At 42.6% G+C, this 21883-nt stretch overlaps 1 protein-coding gene across 1 annotated transcript in view; it reads left to right on the forward strand.

The window, feature by feature from the left end:
- LOC8029771 overlaps nt 1-21267 on the forward strand; it is a 28559-nt gene extending 7292 nt beyond the window's left edge. Inside the window, exon 2 of the mRNA XM_002407403.5 lies at nt 18386-21267. Within this exon, the coding sequence (XP_002407447.3) occupies nt 18386-18510 (125 nt within the window). The 3' untranslated portion in view covers nt 18511-21267. The remainder of the gene's footprint in view (nt 1-18385) is intronic.
- The last annotated feature ends 616 nt before the right edge of the window (nt 21268-21883 follow it).

A 21883-nucleotide genomic window follows, 5' to 3' on the forward strand; every position in this document is an offset into this window, starting at 1 on the left:
ACAAAAATATATATAAACCAGGCGTGCGAGCGCAGACTGCAGGAGTGCTTTCCTGACTTATCGCTGAGGCGCAGGGCTTTACTGTATAGTGTACCTAGACTTCGAGCGTTTCACTGAACGCCGCTTTCTCCGCGTTTTGTGATTAACTTACAGTGCGAAATGGGATAGAGAGATGTGCATCAAAGAGCACGCTTTTGTTGTTTTTGTTTGTTTTTATTCTTTCAACACGCGTGTTTTAATTTCGATAGCGCTCAAGATATATGACAACATTGTATAAGCATTCTTCGATATAAACTATACAAGATATTTAGTAACTGTAAATACTACGATTTTATTTTTTTATTTTCACGAGGACCAACTTTTGTTTTTAAAATGCGGTTGATTGTCGTAGCTAAAGTCAACTTTGACGATTCTGTTTAGACAGTGTAAGGTTAGTGTGCCTCAAAGGTAGGGCGACATTGTTTTACTCGGTAGATTATAAATTGAGCCAGTGCAGTACGGCTAATAAGCCTAGGGTTTTTGACGTGCATCACGCGGCAGTGATACGCGATAGCACGCAGGCGCGACGCTCATCCAGATCGAAAAGGGCGAAGTGGGGACTGGAAACCCAGCTGCTAATCAGCGGTGTCCTTCTCCCCTTCTTCGGCTTCGTGTGTCGTCAAAATATTCAGCTGTCTGCATGAAAGGAATAGCTCTTTCAGAAACCATGAAATAAAAGTCAGCGGCCATAAGCTGCGCCGACGTATTTGCGCCGACTATATTCCTTGCCGAGTGATTAGGTTGGCTGAGCTTGGAACGTATATTGTCAGACGTCTCGCATTTTCTCTCAACTGGCCTAATCTATTTGTCTGGAACGCCAAACCAATTTTCGCCGACGCGCAGATTGGTTAATGTTGTTTGTCATTTTTCATTATATTTTGCTACGTGATAGCGTTAGGGAGCTCGTGTCGCAGAAAAGCCGGCGTCGGTGGCAAAACGGAAAGATCCTGATTGGTCGATAAAGTCGTGATGTCACAATCACATGACCTCGCGCGGGAATTTTAAACAACCGACAACCCTCACGTGAAGCGTGGCGTCACGCGTGGAGTGAAAGTGATTAAAACATGATATGGTCATGCGAATTCAAGGTCGCTGCATGTTTCAAGCGATTTCACTCTATAAAGTAATTTATTTGCCTTAAAAATTTGAACATTTTTTTTTAGGCGGGATTCGAACCCAAGACTCTTCGGTTGCGAGCTTTACACGCTACTGAATAAGCCACTCAAGTCCCTTTTTTTTCTTCTTTATTGTAGGCATTTGAACCAGTTGTTCTTTCTTGCAGAGGTGAGCTTCAATCGAGATAATGAGTGTGCAGGTTTTAGGGGTAAAGTTAAGTTTAAGCATAACTTTTTCATATATTATTTCTCAAAAGATTAAACAGATTCTTTTAAAGTTGATCAAACGCCACCCTTAGAAACTGGACTAATCACGATCACGCCAGCAAGAACGTAGCATGCTTTTACTTTTAAAATTTCGCAGTTGAAATGAAGTCTTTTGTTTGTACAAATGTTCTTTATAACACTACACATATTTTCAGTTCATAAAATGTGGACCCAATATAAGCTGATATGGTAAACGTAATGACGGAAAACAATCCTTAATAAAAAATACTTCCAAATTTGATTTTGAATTTATAAAAGTTGGAGCAACAAACATATATTTTAGACAGCAGGTTTTTTTCTATTAAACTTTATATAAACAAGTAATGAAAAGTACTCGTATCGTGATTTGGGGGGTCTGTTCTACAAATAAAAATCATTTACGACCACTTAACTCTACCGGACCGCGTTTTATAATATAAGCCAGGGGTGGCCAACCTGCGGCTTTTCTGGAGCCCAATAGCGGCACGCAGCTCCGTGATAAGAGTGTCTCCTTCCCTCTACACACACATACACACTTCCCGGCAGGACCCTAAACCATGAAGTTATAACATAAAAATGTAACAGCGCGCATTTTCCTAGCCTTGTGCCACCGTACGTGCTGTTGTGTCACTCTTGCCAACAACAATGGAGGGGGTAAAATCTAAATAGCATGCGACCCTTACGAACAAACACCTACCTGAGCTGCTCAGGACTGCAACTGCGTCATTCGAGCCGACCTTCTACGTGCTTGTTTCACGAATGGGGACGCACAATAAAATAAATCCAATGACCAATCGTTTTGTGTGTGGAATTCGGTGTGGTCACCAATTATGAAAAAGAAATAAAAACAACTGACGCGCTTCCTTTTTACTGCAGCTCTTCACTTAAAATCGTACTGCTTTACTGCGCCTTGCACACGTTTTTCTGGCCCCCTCTAGCATAGGTTTTCAAATGCTTAAAAGCCGTCTGCCTAGCTCATCCTGCTGTTTAAAGAAGCAGTCCCGTAATGAGTATAAACACGCATGAATTAAAGAAGTAGTCCCGTAATGAGAGTCTGGCTAGCTCATCCTGCTGTTTAAAAAAGTAGTCCCGTAATGAGCATAAACACGCAAGAAAGTGTACAAAAGTTTAAAGATTTAGCCACAAGAGTAAAGGCGCTTGAATGCACATCCCATTGAAGGTTTCAAGCAAACCATAAAGTGCTTAAGCGTGTTCAAACTTCTGACGCACACAAAGATACAAAAAGAAGCATTTCGCTTTTCTTTTTCCTTTTTTTTCAGTTTTATGAGGACAATATTTTGCTTTTCTTTAGTTACGTTGTTTTCCCCCACCAAATATATTGCACAAACGTAAATGTATGCAGTGAGTCTTTAGAAAACAACCGAGCTGATGGTTCTTCTGGCGTTTGTTCTTTTGGGTGTCTTTGTACTAGAAACCACGCTGGCGTTCGGATAGTAATGTGCGAAGACGGCTTCTTTAACATACACTAATTATGACAAAAATTGTTTTTTTATTGCTTTGGTGATTCAGAAGAGCATGCATCGACATTAAAGCATAACAGCTAGAGGGCTTCCAAATCCCCGTTCTGCTCCTACAACAACCCTTAAAAAACCGGACACAAAAAGAACGACTTATCTCTTTATTCAGCATGGATCATCAGATTCTCATTACAGCCTCAAACGCACTTTCTTAGAAGCAACCTCTTTTTTTTTCTTTTCTTTATCTTGGATGAAAACCTTAAATTCATAAATGCACGTTCGAGTATAAGATTTCGCCTTTTCTGAATAAGCGATACTTAGGAATAGGCTTGCATCGGTGCATAATTCTTACATATTTATGAAGTTGTCTCATCCTGTATTTATCGGGACATGCTCGTCCATAATGCTCGCTATTGCAGTAGACGTTGATTGAAGACACGTGTTCTATAAACTAAAACGGCAGACGGCAGCCATGATTACACAAACTCCAGTACCTACCTCTAAAATGCGGCTAAAAAGCAGGAGCCATGGAAGATTAAGAAAAAAAAAAGTTATTTCTGCTCGCCGAAAGTTGGTACCTCGCACTAACGTAAACCTATTATGGAAGATTAAAAAAAATGGTTAATATTGTCTTGAAGACGTTGAAAGTTAGGTTTATCCAAACTATCGGCGCTCGTCCTAGAATAAACACAGACTACCATAAAGGGATTACCATATGTTAGCTTCTCTGAAATAATAGTAGAGAAACTAAGAAGGTGCTTAAAATATTTTGCATGTCTTGGACGATGGCGCGTTAGGCATATATTTTGATCTTGAAGTTGTAAACAAAGCATGCCGTTTGGGAAATAAAACGTGCGTTCCTTACTATAATATCTTAACACTCACCCTGTGTCAGCAGTCCTTTGTTGATTTTGGTTGCTTGCAAAGTAAATAATTTGCAATATATGCGAACGTGCAACTACAGTTTTCATCTTATTTGAGACAAAATATTTGATTCACAAGAAAAAGAATACACGTCGAACATTTGTTTTAAAATAAAGTTCACCTTGGGGAAATATTTTGAAAACGCCAATGCTGTATGTAGAACATCGAATAATAATAATAATAATAATAATAATAATAATAATAATAATAATAATAATAATAATAATAATAATAATTATAAATGATAATTTCGATTATTTTTCTTTCAAGAAATGGTGCAGAGCGAGCGACCAAGTTTTATTATGAAGCTTGAGAGGCCGTTTTATTATTTTTCGGAAGTGTGACGTAAGAGACAAAAAAAAATAAGGCGGTAGCGTTAGTAGACGAAAAGGAACACACTGCCAGAGCATTCAATAATGAATGATATGGGCTTTAAAGCATTCAGTTGAAACAAAGTTAGGAAAAACTTGAATAGACAGAAAATGTCCTATGGAGTAGCCCACAAAGGCATACAACGGAAAACGTTGATTCTAACTTCCACTGAATATTTTTTTAATACCTCCGGTAACCACTTATTTGAATATCTTTCTGGGATTGAACATGAAACTTTTGCGTGCTCTTGATTTCATCTGTTTTTATAATGATGGTTCGGGCTTTATTTTGATAAAGAACTGAGGAATGAGCGAATATACCTAGTAAACGTTTTCAATCTAAAAATGGTATACGAGGAATGATTTGTAGTTACAGCTTAAAATATCTTACATTTGAACACAATTTCTTTTTTTTTTACTTTAGATCTTAGGATTTGTAATACAATGCTCCCAGAGAAACTAATATGAAATGTTAGTCACCAAAAACTAAACAAAAAAGACATTACTAAATGTTGACGATAGGCTAAAGTTTAGGAGGAGGAGTGCGGTCATCACTTCTTAGAAGTAGATCTGAAGTGCTTTTTTGGAGCCAAGTTTGTTTTTTTGTTTTAACTTGAGGTTTTCCTTCGAATCGTTCCCTGCTCCCTGAAGTGTCTTTCTTCCACTTGCTTGCTCCCTTTCTTTTTTTCTTTTTTTGTTGTTTTTTGAGCGCCATGTGGTTTGTTGCAAAACGAGGAGTGCCGTCTGCGGCGCTGAAAGGATATATGGAGAGATCTGTACAAAACCGGTTGTAGCAGACGACGGAGCAAACGCGGGCGAGCAGGTCAGGGCAGGCGAGCAACTGTGCTACCCCCAGCCTCCATCCCCTCCCTTTTTCATATTTTCTCTCGCTCTCCCCAGTGTCACGTGGTAGACGCTGCGAGGACAAAAAAGAGGGTTAGGCGCGCGGCCTTTTGAGAGCATTGCAAAAGGTCCCCTGACCACCGTAGCATGGCTCCATGAGTCTCCTAATGGATCACAAAAAGGAGCCGGAGGGATGGAGAGGGAGGAGGGGGATCTCCTTCCTGTTAGTGCTGTCTTCCCTATCGGGCCATCATTTCCGCCGCTCATTTCCTGGTCATTGAAGACTACCTGCGCCAATCCCCCTGGGCCAACATTTTTGATAGGCTGATATGACCTATCTTAGCTATTTAAGAGAAACCTGGGGAGGATAAGCGGTATGATCACGAACCTCGAAAATTTTTTTGTCGACAAATTATGCTAAAGCGACAACCTGATTCCATCATAAACGAGTGGAATTGCAAATAAAAGTCAGCTCGTTTACATATCTAACATATACGCTTCGAAAAGTATACATATCGACTTCTGTTTTCTAACGATAGACTCGTAGAGGCTTAACCACAATGAAGAAGAGAGTGGTGGCTGAACAAAGTCAGAAAGGGGACCGAAGTTTTACTTGAGGTTAGCACATCTCCCGGCAGGGTCGCGACTCCAACTAACTATAGGTGGCGCCACTCATTTTCCAATATGGCGGTTATAGTGAGGGTCAGAGATGCGTGCCGCTGTTGAGCCTGTCTACTGTGCTGGCTTTACTGAGCGACACAAATTATTTCTGCTAATACGTGGAAGCTAGGGTGTTATGGGCTCAGGTCACCTCTTTACCCTGGAAACAAGAATGGTGTTTAGCGCAATATTTACGCAAGGATGCGCGTTTTAATTCTGGTGCAAAACCAAAACTAATCTTTATTTAAGATTTAATTTCTCGGTATAGGTTCAGATTCTTTCATACCTCAAGATGTGTCTCACATCGTAATTATTTAGTTAAAGAAGTTGTTCGCCGAAACTTTATTTTGTGACATACATGTTTCAATCCAGGCTGATATTTGTAGTTGTTGAAAAAATCAGTGCGGATATTTGTTCGTTCTCGCTGCCTTTTCCTGCTCAGATAATTGCCATGAGAAATAATGAACTGCGGGCCTTTTAATGAGTTGTTGGGTATTTAGATGATTACTTGGTTTAACATTATTCCCAGCAGAAGAATAAAAGAATAATTCCAATTTTTACAATATGTCCACAAACCGTATAAATTAATAAACGTTGTTCCCGCTGCAACAGCCCAAAGACGGAATCCGAGTCATACAGCTGCAGTGTGTGTGTGTCTATTTTTTATAGCAACGCGTGACGCATAGGACTTTATATTATTCCAGTGTTTGACTGTTTGTCTACCTTGATAACGATGTCAGTTTTTCATATGCTAAAAAGAAAACAAAATTATACCTTTCTGGAAATACTATTATAGTGAAATGGCATATTTTCGTGATCTTGGAGTTAATTAAGGGCATTCATTGCCGCGATTGGTATTAATAATAGTATTAAAATTCAGATATTGTAATACGTAATTTTTTCAAGCGCTGCTTATGATCTGATTTTAAACGCGCGAACAAATATGACAACCAAAAGTGTGCTAATTATCATCACTGGTGCCAATTGCAGCATTTTTAATTACCAAGTAATAAGATAAAAATAGTCCAAAGTCAATGCAAACACTCTAGCAAATGTGAGATATCCATGTAAAATTACATTAATTGTGGTTAAAGTATATTTTTCTATCAAAGTCGCGACTTCTGACAATCGGCACAACGTAAGCCGCCGCCAATATCCTTCCAGACCAAATGCCTAAAACATTTTTTAATAATTAATTTTTTATAACATTTAGTTACTTTCATTTTTACGCTTCGTCGTTCTGCCGATCTCAGCCTTTCCAGTTCGAAGGAACGCATACCTGCTTGCACGTCTGCTCACTGTAGCACGTTCCGTTGGCATTGGAAGCCAACGAAACAGTAGTGAGCTTTAGTAGCCCGAAATTGGGGTCTTGGATGGCGCATGGCGATGAGGCGCACGCGTAACGTGGGGCACGCAACTCTAACGCAAACGCACACCGCTTGCGTTTGCTTCTACGCGCAATACTAAAACTCTCCAGTAAGGTGCAATCCCATACCGGCTGCAGCACTACGTTGGGACAGTGAAGAGTGTTGCGTGCATTCGGAAATGACATTTCGCGAGCCATGATCGCAAGCAGTTCCGCCGTGCCCGCTGAGCGAGAAAATCGGGGGACCCTCACTAGAGCGCTTCCCGTTTCCGCCGCGGGAGGGCGAGCGTCGAGCTGGAGACGCGACGCGCAGGAGCGGCCTTCAGAACGTGCGCGCGAAAAAGCACAGTTCCAAGCCCTAGGTAGCCGTGCAGCTCATCTCACGGCATTCGCCAGAAATGCGAGCGAAATCCGCGGCACCGTTCAGACTCCTCTCTTCTTTCACCGTGGCCTTAACCAGCGCATTTAAATCATATAACTTTGTTCACACGCTCTAACTGTTATACACTCCGTGCGGGAACTATAGGGGGCGCTTTGAAAAACGCGCGCAGCGCCGCTAGCGGAGGAAGTGGCGTTCGACTGTGAGGCGCGTTCGACAGCCTGCGGCGCCTTTTCGCATGCCAAGCTGTGGCGGTGGAAGCGCGCACGGACGAAACTTTTGCTTTTTGAGCCGATAAGTTGGGGGTGACGTTGCATGAGTGCTGGGGCAGAAGGGCATTTAGCTGTTCTCCACTTCCTATATATTGAGTTTGAGTCGTTATTAGGGGTAATTTCTCTAGTTGCGGCCGAAGAAGGAGTTGGAGCAATTTTCCGAAAAACAAGACGGCCGCCACCATAATTGCTCTGAGTGAGAAATTTATTTCGCTCGTCGTTGTAAACGTAGGACTGCTGGAACGATGATATTTGAAGGCGAGTGAGATGTTCACTAAGTTTGTGCACGAAGAGTGCCAAGTTTCGTTAAGACAGCAGGTGTGAAAGTTATGTTTCTAACGAATAAAGAAATAAAGCTGCACGGGATATCCAATATTGGACCCAAAATGTTGTGTTATAGCGGGCTGTGCAAAGTGCAGATTTGGGCACACAGGTGCTTGGACTTGACAGTAACATGACACAGCACTTATTATACAAAAAAAAAAAAAAGAAGAAAGGTGGCATAGGGAAACCAGGTGAAAATTTGGTTTGGGCGACGTAACTCAATGGGAACCGGTTTTGACCATGAAAAGGCTGTCAAGAGAATACCACTGGTCGGGTGAGGTGGAGACTTTAGAGGTAGGAAGGGACTAGTGAACCGTAGTTCCAGTTGAAACAACTTTACGAAAGGTGGTTCCAAAGCCGAGAGAACGAATTTGTCGGCCAACACACGGTTTGGCCGCCAAGGGCTTTTGCGGTCAGCTGTTGCGTAATAACCTGTTGTGCGAGGCGCTGATTTTCGGCGCACGGGTACTTTTTCATGGCCGTCACTTGGCACAACACTTATTATAACAAAAAGAGTTGGCATAGCGAAACCAGGTGGAAATTTAGTTTGGGCGGCGTAACTAAATGGGAACCAGTTTTGACCGTCAAAGGTTGTCAAGATAATACCACTCATGGTGGGAGGTGCACACTTTACAGGTAGGAAGGGACCAGTGGACGGTACTTCCAGTTCGAACCACTTTGCGATAGGTGTCTCTAAAGCCGAGAAAAAAAAATTGCTGTCTACATAACTCGGGGTGTCAGCGTATCCACATCCAAAAGGAGGCTGATCAGGAAAGGAAGCACACCACATAAACTTCCATACTCAAACGTCGATTCTCCAGTGATTCCGAGTTTCATTGTTCTTTTCTTTAGATTTATATTTGTCACTTGTTCTACCGTTCGAATCTTTCTTCATGAAGTACAGATTGCGTGCCATACTTGTCCGGAAATGTCATCGACACGTACGATGGGGACGAAACTTCTTTCGAGGGCATTCCTTCAACGAAATTCGCACTGGATACCCGCGAGTGTGGGATGGCATTTCAGTTCGAGCTGAGATATGTATGCGTTGCTGATACGAATACAAACGCAGAGCGCAAAGCGGCAGTATAGAATATGTCAGCCGTGCCGACACAGTGTCAGACATGATCGGGAGACCAAATTTCTCGCGTCGTAGGGCACGGCTCCATCGTTGTCGCTGTCCCACAAAACATCGGCGAGGTGAAAAACTGTGAAACTTTGTCTCCACGAGATACGACGCATAACTATTGAAGCACTTAATGACGCAGCACAGGCAGCACTTCATGCTGCGAACCCAGCGCAACCGCACCACTCCGACTTCAATGCGTACCACGGCGTGGTTTCGGTTTCGTTTTCTCTGGGGTTCTCACTGCTTACCTTCGGTACCGGCCGCGCGGCGGCGCGCCAGTTGCGTCGCACGGAGTGTATAGTTAGACGTTATGAAACCTTCCTGGTCAGCTTTAAAAATCAAACTTTTTTTTTCTGTACATTTTTTTTGTACAGTAGAGTTTTATATTATTCATTTGTGTACATTAGATATCAAAATGAAGATACAGTGTATGCGGATGGTTGAGGTACCCGTGCGATATGCCTGTTTTACCACTACCAAAAATAAAATTCAAACCACATCTAATATATATATATATATTTTTTTTTATGTTCGGTAATATCGTCAGATCAAGACGATTTTAGAGAGTTTTAGGAAACCGTCTTTGCACATCCGATACGGTACGATGGCTCTCCAGTATGAACTGCGCATGCGCTGCCACAGAAAACTCGCAGTTCGTACCGGAGGGCCCAAACGGTTCCCTAAAACTCTCTTTTGTCTTATATTGTCTGAGCCCGCTTTGTGGGTCCATGGTACTCTGTAGCGGAGTAAAGATACATGAACTAAAGCTTAAGCAAATCAGAAGTTATAGTATATATAAAAATGAATTTATATAGAGGGCCAATTTGATCTGAAATTTTTGTTAGACGGCATAAATACTGTGCCAACCATCAACTGGCGCGACCTAGAAAGGCTTGTCTGAGGAACAAGGCATGCTAATTGCTTCGAAAAACAAGAAACTGCCTTATGCAGTACAGCCTCAATTTCATATTAAAGATATACGAATAACAGGGAGATTTAGTCGACATTTTCTGAAGGGCCCGCTGCCGCTTCGGGCGCAGGCTTCAAAGCACGCTTCGCAATGGCAGAGAGAGTTATCGTTCCACGAACATGATCTGCTAAAACTTCCCGCCAGCCTAGCGCATTAATCCATGAAAACTAAAAAAAAATTACACCTACGACAATGCATGCATAACTAAGCAAAAACTTTAATACTCCGAAAGAAAGTAGTTTCCAGGACATCGTTATTGGCAGGATTAACTCGAAAAGCCGCCACTTTGAAGTTATTTGAGAGCATTTCCCGTAAAGTGGCCCAACCGATAAGGAAGGTATTAGCAGGCGCATTTTCGTGGACGTTGTCGTCAAAGGATATTTCCAAATCGGCTTACGTTGTAACTTTCCTCCGAACTTGTTCAAAGTTACACGCAAAAACTATTTCGGTAGCATCCATATTCATATGGATGCTACCGAAATTATATTATTATAAAAAGGTATCAAAAGATTCCCAAACTATTTGCTCGGTATTCGTTTCTATTTTTTCAGTAATCAAAAAAGTTATATAATTTCAGTCTTTTCTTATATAATTTTCTATTCAAGATTTTGGGGATACTTTGCTTCGTTAGGGAGTTTCGAAACATGCAAAGTGGTTATGGAAGCGAGATGGTAGCCCCAGATTAAATTCAACGTGGATTACGCTTCATAACTACAGCACCTGACATCCTAAAGGTAGCAACAACGAAACTGCCTTAAGCACGTTTGTGTGAGGCCGCCATAACATGACATCAAATTAATTTTATCCAATAAGCTTACTCTTTATATTGAGACAAAAGACAACAAGAGCACAAAAAAGACAAGAAAAACAACAACGTTAACACTGCTTTGGTAATCTTTTTTTCTGTGTCCAAGAAGTTTTAGTACGAGTAAGCGAGTAGTTTTTGCAGCCTGTAGTGCAGCCTACCATGTTTTCACGTAACCTCTTTGTAAACACCAAGGCGGAGTATTTCTGAGAAATCTTTTACGCTGATTCCTACACGAGATATCCTGCTTGGTGAAAGTCGCGCGAGGATTTGCAATACCAAAGTAATGTCAAAGAAATTTCCAAATGGTGGAATAGCGTCACTTCTAATACACTAAAAATTAACTGAGAGTTTAAGAAACGCAGGGCGTGGCGAGTACTTATAATCTCAATAATAATAATAATAATAATAATAATAGACGAGCTGTATAGATTGGGCTTTCGTGGCCCATTTCACGCACTGCTAAAATGTTTTCTTACAAATCGCACACAGGTTGTAGCGGCAGGCAAGGTCCATAGTGCAAAGGCCCTCCTTAGATCTGGAGTCCCTCTGGGTTCGATTTTGTCACCACTGTTATTTAACATATTTGTGAACGACATTTCATCATCCACTACTAATTCAATAATGTTTCAGTACGCTGATGACATTGTTTTGCTTTCTCGCCATCTAGTATACCAGCGTGCAGTGGAAATGCTCCAACTGGATGTAGTTAGCGTCATGGACTGGTTTTCGGTAAACAAGCTTCGAGTGAATGCCTCTAAAACAAAGCTTATATGTTTCTGCAATCCCTTAAAGAATACAAGGTTGACCTATCAGCTATTTCTCCACAACTCCGGTTGCTTGTGTGCTCAGTGTGATCCTATAGAATATGTTAGTTCGATCAAATACCTAGGCATTTACTTTGATTGCGATCTTTCTTGGACTACTCATATGACACATCTTTGTCAACGGCTGAGGTCAGTGTCTTGTAGGCTATACAACATAAAGAGATTCCTACCTTTCCCCATCAGGAAAAGGGTTGTGCACGCTCTGGCCTACGGTATACTAATGGTACGGAATCGCAATTTTTTTTAACTGTCCACTCTTCTGCCATTTCAGAATTGACCGAATTCTAAACGCAATCCTCAAGAATGTCACGTATAACACACCAGTTTTGTCAAGCGCTAACTTGTTTGGTTCGCTTGAACTGCCCTCATTCCACTCCCTCTTTCTCCAAACGGTGATCTGGCGCCACTTCTGGGAGAGCGAATTTATAGGTCACATCAGATTCGTCGCGTGAACTTAGGGCTACCTCTTCTTTTCGACATACCACGAGTGAGAACGCGATATGGTGAAAGTATGCGCGCTTTTTATGTGCCAAAAGTGTTCAATGATTTACCAGACTCAATATTTTCCATTACCTCAAACAAGAAATTAAAGAAAACTCTAAAAACAACATTTTCTGACGTATCGCGACAGTGACTGTGACCTTTATATGATATCGGTGAAACGATGACTATTCTGTTTGCGATATTATTTTTCTTTTCATTTCTCAATTTTGTCCTGAAGTAGATTGTTGTTTTATCTGCATCATCGTGGGGGCCCTAAGACCTCTGCGAGTTTGCCCAGTGATCTCTTTTTTTTTTTTTTCGTTAGTGCTCTTCTTCTTTTTAGTGCCCTACACTATTTGAAACGACAGTCTTAGTCTGTTCGTCCCGACGTTCTGCTTCGCCTTTCTTCAATACGGACGTACAAGTGTGCGTGTGTGTGTGTGTGCGCGCCGATGAGTGCCGTTTCCTTTATTTAGTGCTCCGACTGATCTGCTGGCCCCGCGGCTAAGTCCGTTGTTCGTCCTGCGGGAGCAATGACAATTTTTTGTGTAATTTTCTTCTTTTCTTTTATTTTACATACTGTGTGTCAATATGCGAGCTCGCCGTTTGATTCTTCTCTTGCTGGATCTGGTCCCACAAGCCCTTGCCGGCTTTGACCAGGTCCGAAGCTGAACTTGGTAATTCTTCTCTCATGAATAAATATTATTAACATTATTATTATTATTATTATTATTATTATTATTATTATAGCCCCGCAACCAATGAGATTGCCGCATTAGTCGATAAGAACGCCGAAGGGCCAATCGGGAAGCAAGAACCGTGATCATAAATATGGACCACACCTTGATTAAAATCAGTTCCGTTCGGTAGACAAAGTGCCGTTATTTAGATGTCTCTTTCGCCCCTCATTAAGCCAAAACCAAACTTTTCTGCCGCCTTCGATGCGAGTCGTTATACGGGAAAAGGTTCGTGTAAACAACTATTTCTTGTCCAAGCGGTCGTTGCTGTGGCCATCAAACTGTGGCACGCCAACTTGGATGGCATCAAGTGTCGTATTCATGGGAAGATTCAAGGGCGCCCCACATACGGCGTATAAGTCGTTGTCCTTCAGTTTTGTACGAGCTTCACATGCAGGGTGTTTTATTTCAATTTCAACTGATTTTTTTTTTCTTTATGTGAAAGGTACATTAATGCGTTTTGTGCAGGTGAGTTACACAATTTGGGGATTTGAGGGAAGGGGATATTTATATATCACGTTGAGTCCGATAATTAACTAGAATTCGTTGATTAACTTTTACAATTAGCGAAAATAAACATATTGTTCTAATTAGAAACTTACAGAGCGTCATTGAAACCCACAAAATTAGTCAATTTCAGATGAACTTGAAGCACGTGGGAAAAGCTGGGGAGCGCCAAAGTTACCACTCGAGCAAGAGGCAAAAGGCAGCGGGTGCGACAACCCAGAACTGCTAGCCTTGTGCCTGTTGCATTTGCAAGATTTGAGTATCACTTGGGTCGCGAATAACAATGTTGTGATAGGGGTGTAAAACATATACACAAATTTTTCCTTCTTTTTTTTTTTTTTTAGAAGCAATTATTATTGTTGTTGTTGTTTTTTGCAACAAAACTTAGTGAAAATTAGGGGATTATCCTTTCAAAAATACAAGAAATGTTCGAGAGCCTTACTAATAGCATCGAAAAGCTACCTGCCTTTCATCATAGCATCTTATGATTGTTTTATCTAACCGCGATCTAAATTGGAGCAAGTCTTGTTCGTGTTTTTTGTAGTTCACCTGTTATTATTTTACTACATATATTCGTCTTCCAGGTGGTCGCCTGAAAACAAAAACGCTGATTATAACGTTACTGGTGAGAAATTAAACAACAGTATTGTTGATAGTTTTGAACGCTTATAAAAGTGCAAAGGGCCATCGATCGTTGCACATTTTAGCTTTCAACTGCACATTGTTGTAATCACTTTTTCGGATTGTTGTTGTTGTTGCTGTTGTTTGTTTTGTTTTTTCGCTGTTTACAATGCAAAATATTCAGATATTCGACTCGTTCATTTCTACTTCTTCCAAATTCACTTTTCTTAGTTCAAAACAAATTTTGAACCATGTGCGTATGACAAAACATTGAATATCAGCGATAACATAATATCCCTACTTTCAAAAATACGCAACTGGAGGTTTTTGCGCGTCAACCAGAGTTGCATATATTGCGATCTGTAGGCAGAAATTTTGTTTCGAAAAGAATTTCACTTCAAAAATAAAACTCAAGTTCAAGTTCATTACCGTCAAAGACGTCCGTTCGAGCGTATTACATAAGGGGGGGGGGGGGGGGGGAGGGGGAGGGAGTGGGGGAGAAATATTTAAGTGAAAGCTTGCTTTCTGCAGAACACGAGACAACGAATCACCAAAGACAACAGAAGTGGATCCCAGTGAATGCCGAAGCTCATAATACGATTAGATGTCGAAAATGCGATGTGCAGGATGAATCGTCATGCTCATTGTCCCCGTAGACATCGTATTTTTGCTTTCATCGCACTCTAAGCTTCGACATTTGCTGGGATCCTTCTCTTGTCTGCAGTGATTCGTTGCCTCGTGTGTGAGTTTTTTTTAAGTGGATGGCCACTGAGAGGTCAAGAAAAAAACTGAAAAACGTTTACAAATCTCTGCAATGCGAAACCAGAGCGCAGCTTTTGAGCTATCTTGATTTTGCGATATACCGACTTAGAAAAATTGAGGAGGAAATATCTATATGTGCAGATATAGACCTCGTACTCCTGCGTAGATAATATCAATTATATATATATATACACATATATATATCAAAGATGCGTACTGTCGGAGTTACTGGTACGAAGTATATTGCGGCGTTTCGAACGGGGACCTGGGGTCCCCGCTCGAAACGTTGCAATAAACTTTGTGTTAATAACTCCAACAGTACGCATCTTTGACTTATTAACTATTCCCGGTCCATTGTTTTATATTTACCCTACTTCACCTATATATATATATATTGTAAATATTTATTATAATATTATTTATGCAAGAGGGCGGAGGAGGGGTAAAGAGGAGGAGGAAGGGAGGGTATAAAGAACCCTCCCATCCTCCTCCTCCTCCATACTCTCCCCTCCTTTTACAGTTGCCCCGCTAATTTTAACTGCAAAATTGACGCCCCGTGACCACAACGCCAATTCAGTTTCTCCGCTAAATTTAGGGTGGAAATGACGTCAGATGAGCGTGTCCCGTCACCTATGAACGAATTCAGTTTCTCTGATACATATAGCGCGAAAATTGACGTCGCGTGACCTCAACACCAAATTGATTCCCCGCTAGAGTCAGCGGGGAAACTGATTTGGTGTTGAGGTCTTATCGCGCCAGTTTTACCGTTGAATTTAGCGGGGAAACTGAATGCGCAGTGTTGCATTATATGGGACGTCACAGACCTACACACCAATTCAGTTTCTTCGCTAAAATTAGCAGGAAATTAAATTGGGGTATAAGTCTGTGACGTCCCATATTGCAACGCGTGCGGTTACGCCGACGCCACGAAACCCAGGAACGAGCGCCAAAGAGCTGAGCTCTAAAGCAGGATGTGACGAGTTTCGAGCATCTTATTAGCGCTACGCAGCCAATGAAAACGCGGCATTAGCCACCCCAAGAAAGCCGAAGAACCAATCAGAAAGCAAGAATCGTGAAAATCATTAGGCACGCCCCGCAGCGATTACGACCACGGAGAGTTTGGATGGAAAGAAAGAAAAAAACGCCATGTTTTCTCGTTTTCTCGTTCTTCTCATTCAATTCGGTCACTCGTTTTTTTTTTTTTTTTTTTTTTTTTTTTTTTTTTTTTTTTTTTTTTTTCTATTGGGCGGTGCTTGTGTATAAATAGCATCACTGCATAAGGACTATACTTCGTTTCACCTTCGGTCCGAGCGCGGCCGATGTTATGAGCTGAAGGGCCAATCAAAGACCGCAAAAAACGCAGCGTCATGGCGTGTATTTGGCGCTTGATAGGACTAGCCGGCGGAGGAGCACGCACAGAGAGGCGGCGAATACCGGCTGGTCCTATTAACTGCAGAGAGCACGCCATGACGTTGTGCCTCTTTCGCTGTTTGATTGGCCCTTCGGTTCATAAGATTGGCCGCGCTCGGACCGAAGCTGAAACGAAGTATAGCTGTGTCTGATCTTCGTGTATTTAAGACCTAGGAGCGCAAGTCATTCGTCTGCTTTTTTTGCAGGGGTTGTGGTCACGTCAGAACGCCGAGCTCTAATTTGCTCCGATTGAAGGAGAGTGGGTAGACCTCAAAGCAAGCAGCCTCGATGTCTAACACACTATCCTTTAACCAGAGCCAATCAGAAATCGGCGCGCTGACGTCACCACAGCCCCTGCAAAAGAAGCAGACGAACTTGCGTTTCGCATAGTCACCGACAGCTTAAGAAACGCGAGGCGTGACCTTTTATGATCACCCTTTTTGCTTTGTGTTCGGTTCCTCGGAATTCTTATTGGTTAATGCCGGTATCTGATTGGCTGTGGAGCACGTTAATAAGATGCTCCGTACCCGCCACGCGCTGCGTTTCTTGAGCTGTAAACGAATATCAGGCTGTTTGAAATGCCGAGGCTTAATCTAAAATGGGCCTTAAAAATCGGCGCCCCCACGTAGCAATCAAAACTTTTCGTCGAAGGTGTATTTTACAGGTGGGTTTAACATCGTCAAATTGAAAGGTGTATAGCTCCCTTTTTGTAAAAAACAAAACAAAAATAACATAGGGCCAAATAGCTTGCCACGGTTAACGACGTACGGCGACGCAGACGACCGAGTCGAATGCCGGGGCGCGTTTGGCGCACGTATTGGCAGATAACATCGGGAGCAGTGTCGGAAGGTGTAGCCGACCAGCGAAAAAAAGCGGACGACATGCAGGCGAAATACGTCGACAGCAAGAACGCCGTCGTTACGCAACCACGTTTTCTTTTTTTCTTTTTTTCTTTTTTTACTTTAAGTTTTGCTATTATTACCTGCATTTATTTTTTTAACAAAAGGTACATTTCAATAAGATTATGTTCATTTTAACAGACTACGGTCGTCGCAGGCTTTCTCGATATTAAAGCAAGCTGGAACAAGAAGGTAGCACATGCATCCATCGATACGTGCGTTCCGCACGTAGTGATGGATGCATGTAGCTACCTTCCTGCTACCAGCTTGCTCTGAAAATACCAACTCGACTCGCTCGTCTGCGCCTGCGTCCACCGTTAACCCTAACAAGTTTTTTTTTTTTGTCTTTTTTTTTTGTTTTTTTGTTTTTACGAAAAGGGAGCTACGCCTTGTAATTTTACGAGGTTAAACCCACCTGCGAACTAAACCTTTGAAGAAAAGTTTCGATTGCTACTTGCAGGCGTCGATTTTTACGGCCCATTTTATATCGAGCCTCGGCATTTGAGCCTATAGATGACCGTATGGCAATTCAAAAATCAGGGCGTGGATGCCCCTCCATGCCGCAGCCTATAGCACGTTAGCGTTTCCTTGTAAAAAAAATGCAGAACAAATCAATACACGAGCAAAAAATAAAAAATGTGGCACGACACAGATTTATCATATCAATCTACATAACATAACGTTGATGTAATAAACGAACACTAACCAACGCAAAGAACTCTCAAACATAAATTTCCAAATGTAGCACGCTGTGATGCCTTTTGACGATATGTTATAGCTATGGGTCATTGTATCGCAGGGAACCTTCAAAGCGGTACTTTTTATATGTAGAAAACAAAATTTTAAAATCTTATTTTAGTTCATATAGAGCGACCTCTGTTTATGCTAAATCGGGGTCAAGCCTGTCTTTAGAAGACTCTATGAGATGATTCCACACAATATTGTCACTCTACCAATGTAGCGTCATTATAAGACCTCATAAAGAAGGTATTTTGCCGAAAAGTTCGCTGTGGCTTTTATACATGCTTAAGAGGGAAAGTTTTTAAGTTTCAGCGTAATCTCCGGATGCCGTAAAGAAGCTGGCATTACTTACGCGTGGTGATGCTCTTCTAGAGGGCATTAATACATTTCTCGTTATAGTATTTTTGTCCGTCTTATTTGTTCCAATCCTCTGAAGAGAAAACTAAACCACCCTTTCCGTTCTGCTTACTGTTGCAGTGCGGAAGGAAAACGAAAACCTGTTCCGGCTCCCGACGTCCACGGGCCTGACGACGCTGCCACCACCTACGGCTACGGCCACCTTCGTCGAAAACGCCACCACCAGTGCGCGGGCAGTCGGCTGACCACTGCGCATCGGAGGGACACCAAAGCCGCCTTCTGGTGCCGCCAGTGGGTCAGCGTGCGGCGACTGCGACGGAAGTGCAAGCATACCGGTGTTCAAGTCCGTACGGTTCGCTCGAACTGGACTCGAAGCACGGCCCGACTTGGAGCCTGTGTCGTCTGCAGGTGGCGATCGCCAGTAATTTTAAACGGGCAACGCATCCACGAGCTGTGCTACCTGCAGCGTTTCGGAACGTCTATGAGCGCGTACGGACCACAAACATTTCTTTCTCCGTGTACGCGAAGGCAGTGTGAGCTTACTTCAGGTTCGAAATCAGGCGAAACTGAGTCAGAGGAAAACGAGAAATCAATAGTATTCTTGCTGTTCTCGACTTTTATTTGTTTTCCCGCGAAGTATACACCTGTTCAGCGGCGGCAGATTTGTAACAGCAACGAAAACGACGGATGTGTCATCAGCACTATCAGGTTTTGGAAGCTTAGTAAAAGGGATCGGCTTTTATTGCGAACAAAGTTGTATTTCAAGATAGCAGGCAACCACAATGGGAAGGAACAATTCACCCCAAACTTTACGACGCGAAAAAAAAAATTGCGGTCTCTGACAAACTGATTTTGATTTGCATTAGAATAACATTCCCCGCAGAGGTAGTAGATCGGAAAAAAAAAAAAAAAAACTACACTAATTCGCAAGGAAGAAACCTGTTCACTGCACACACATTTCCGTCTCCCCACTGTTCACGCATTACACTGTACAAACGCTCTCTCTCGTCTGCTGCACGGGAGAGGAGCTTCAAGAGAGAAGGTAAAGTCCGACCATTACACGCCGTCGCCTCAACGCGAAACGTACCACTCGCGTTTTGTACACTTGCCGTCGACCACGTCCTCACACATCCCCGCTTGCGCTTACTGAGTGAGAAGCGAGGGATATCCTCGAACAAGATTATGCCGTCGCGGGCAAAGCCTCGCATGTTCTCTTCAGATGTCGAGGAACCTCGGCACGACCCAGAGGGGAAACATATGAGCAGTCGTTGTTTTAGACAATCCCTGCGAAGAGACAGCAGAGGCAACGCTTTAGAGGCCAACGGTATTCGACTCGCGTACGCACAAGCACCACGGGGCGCGTCCAATCGATAACCGTAAAGCATTCTAACGTGCGTAAACTGTACCACTTTTCGGCGTCAGTATTTAAAGCTATTCTTGCTGTTTATTTATTGTTTTTTTAGTTTTCTTCACGAGTCCCGTTTGGTATGTACTATAGATTGTCTCGTGAAACAGATTGTCGCTTTCGCTCTCTTGGACACAAGAAAAATTGTAAGCGCCGGCAGCTCTAGCTTTAGTGCATCGATATCTACAGAAGAGAGAGTTTGATAGCGAGACTACATTGTACTGCATTGCTTTGTTACAGGAACAATGTTGTATACGCTTTTCTTTTTGCCGCGGTTCATAACATCACATTACGTGGTTGGTATCGGAGTACACCGTCAAAAGTATTTACTGGTCCAAATAATATTGTAGTTCCCAGCAGAACGAGCAAAATCAAGGACAATTCTAAGCCTCGTTTAAGCTTAAGTCCCGACGCAGCCGACTCTACGAGCTAAATGAAACCAATCAAGACCCTCCAAAGCACAAGTCACTAGAGTTTTCAGTACATGATTGGTCCAGTAATGATAGAACACGTAAATAAACATGAGAAACGCCATGATGGTGAGTTTTTGACGCTGTCTGTTTTTTCCTATCAGCACGTAGCGCCAGTTGTGTCAGGACTTAAGGTGAAACAAAGTATAGATCAACTTTTTTTTAACAAAGAAATGAAAGAAAAGGAAATGCATAAGGCTCTTTGTTTGAACTAGACCTTTGTTGTAAGGGTCTCTGGTCTTAGTTTTCATGACTACACTGGAGAACAGCTACGGGGTCGTGTTCACACCAGTAGAACTCTTCAGTGACAGTTTCTTACGCAGTCAAAAAAAAAAATCAAGTTTCATTTGAAAGTAGTCATGTAAAGCTGCGAACATCACCGACTCCAAAGTACGTACTTGAAAAAAGGCCGCAGTTTCAGGAGATACTCGTGAAGGCATCTCTGGTTGAGTCAAAGTCGCCATGGGCCCTCCGACAGATTCAACAGGCGAGCTGATGGTGGTACTACCTCCTGTAAAAGTTCCTCGCATTTCTATAATGTTTTCAAAGAACTCTTCATCAAGAGCCGAATATTTTCGTTTTAGGCGACATCAATGTTTGCTTACTCTGACATACTATTCGAAATTTGAACCAGAAACACGATACTGTGTAGCCGACGGGAGCAGCAAAGTCATACAAATGGCAATAAAAACAAAAGACTCTACGTGATAACGGCGTTCCATCAAGATGGTACCTTCGCTCGAAAGTAGCTACAAAATGGCTTTTTTCTTCTTATGTGAAAAGCAGTGTAATGGTGACCAAGAACTTGGTGAGGCTGACATTAAATGAGGATTTCGGTGAACACACGTCCAAACTCGTGTTCATTTTTGGGCATTCCGATAACGTGGAACAATTGCTTGTAACTCATGTCTTTAAACGTCTTTTTTTTTTTTACACTGGCGTTTATTTACGTAGCAACTCCTTGTTTCGCTTTGCCGCGTTTTATTCCTTCTTTAGTCTCCGAGTCCGTAAGTACGTGCCAAAGGCCGCGTGTAATGTTGTATTACATTGTACTTGTATATTTCTAGTCATGATTAGGTTTTGTTAATCTGAGGAGCAAATAAAAAAAGTGGGTTAAGGTTGAAAAACTGCATCGCGTGATTTCTCAGTTTATGGACCCCTGCCAGTGTGCTGCGTTCACTAGGCGTTTCTGTAGGATGCGAATTTTCAGACGGAGCAGCGTCAACACCACCTAGAAGACAAGACTGGCGCGTTACGTCATCTTCGGTGTGTCCTCGACCGGCCCCTAGCGACAAACACGCTGAAACTGGACGAGAGTAGCCGCAAAGTGGCGGACATGTGCGTCTTGGTGTCGCCGCCTAATTTGCGGAGCGCAAGTTCGCCTGCTTCATTTGCAGGGGTTGTGGTAAGGTCAGAACGACACCGAACTCCTATAGGCTCTGATTGACGGATAGTGGGTTAGACCTCGAGGAAGCTTGCATTGAGGTGTACCCGCTATGGTTTACTCGGAGCCAATCGGAGCTAGGAGTTACTCTGACGTCACCTCAACCTCTGCGAAAGAAGCAGACGAACTTGCGCTCCGCATAGTCACTGGCAAAATGAGAACAACCGGGAGGAGCTTCTGCAGTTGTCTCGCCTCCAACGCGATTGAGCTTCCTACTTTCGACAACGCTTCGGTGCCTCGTGCAACTCGTGCGCGCGCAAATCCGCACGGCGGAAGGCAGCCTGCTGGAGGCCACACGT

The sequence above is a fragment of the Ixodes scapularis genome, unplaced genomic scaffold (assembly GCF_016920785.2).
Source record: "Ixodes scapularis isolate PalLabHiFi unplaced genomic scaffold, ASM1692078v2 PGA_scaffold0__279_contigs__length_252992795, whole genome shotgun sequence".
Classification (NCBI taxonomy): Eukaryota; Metazoa; Arthropoda; class Arachnida; order Ixodida; family Ixodidae; genus Ixodes; species Ixodes scapularis.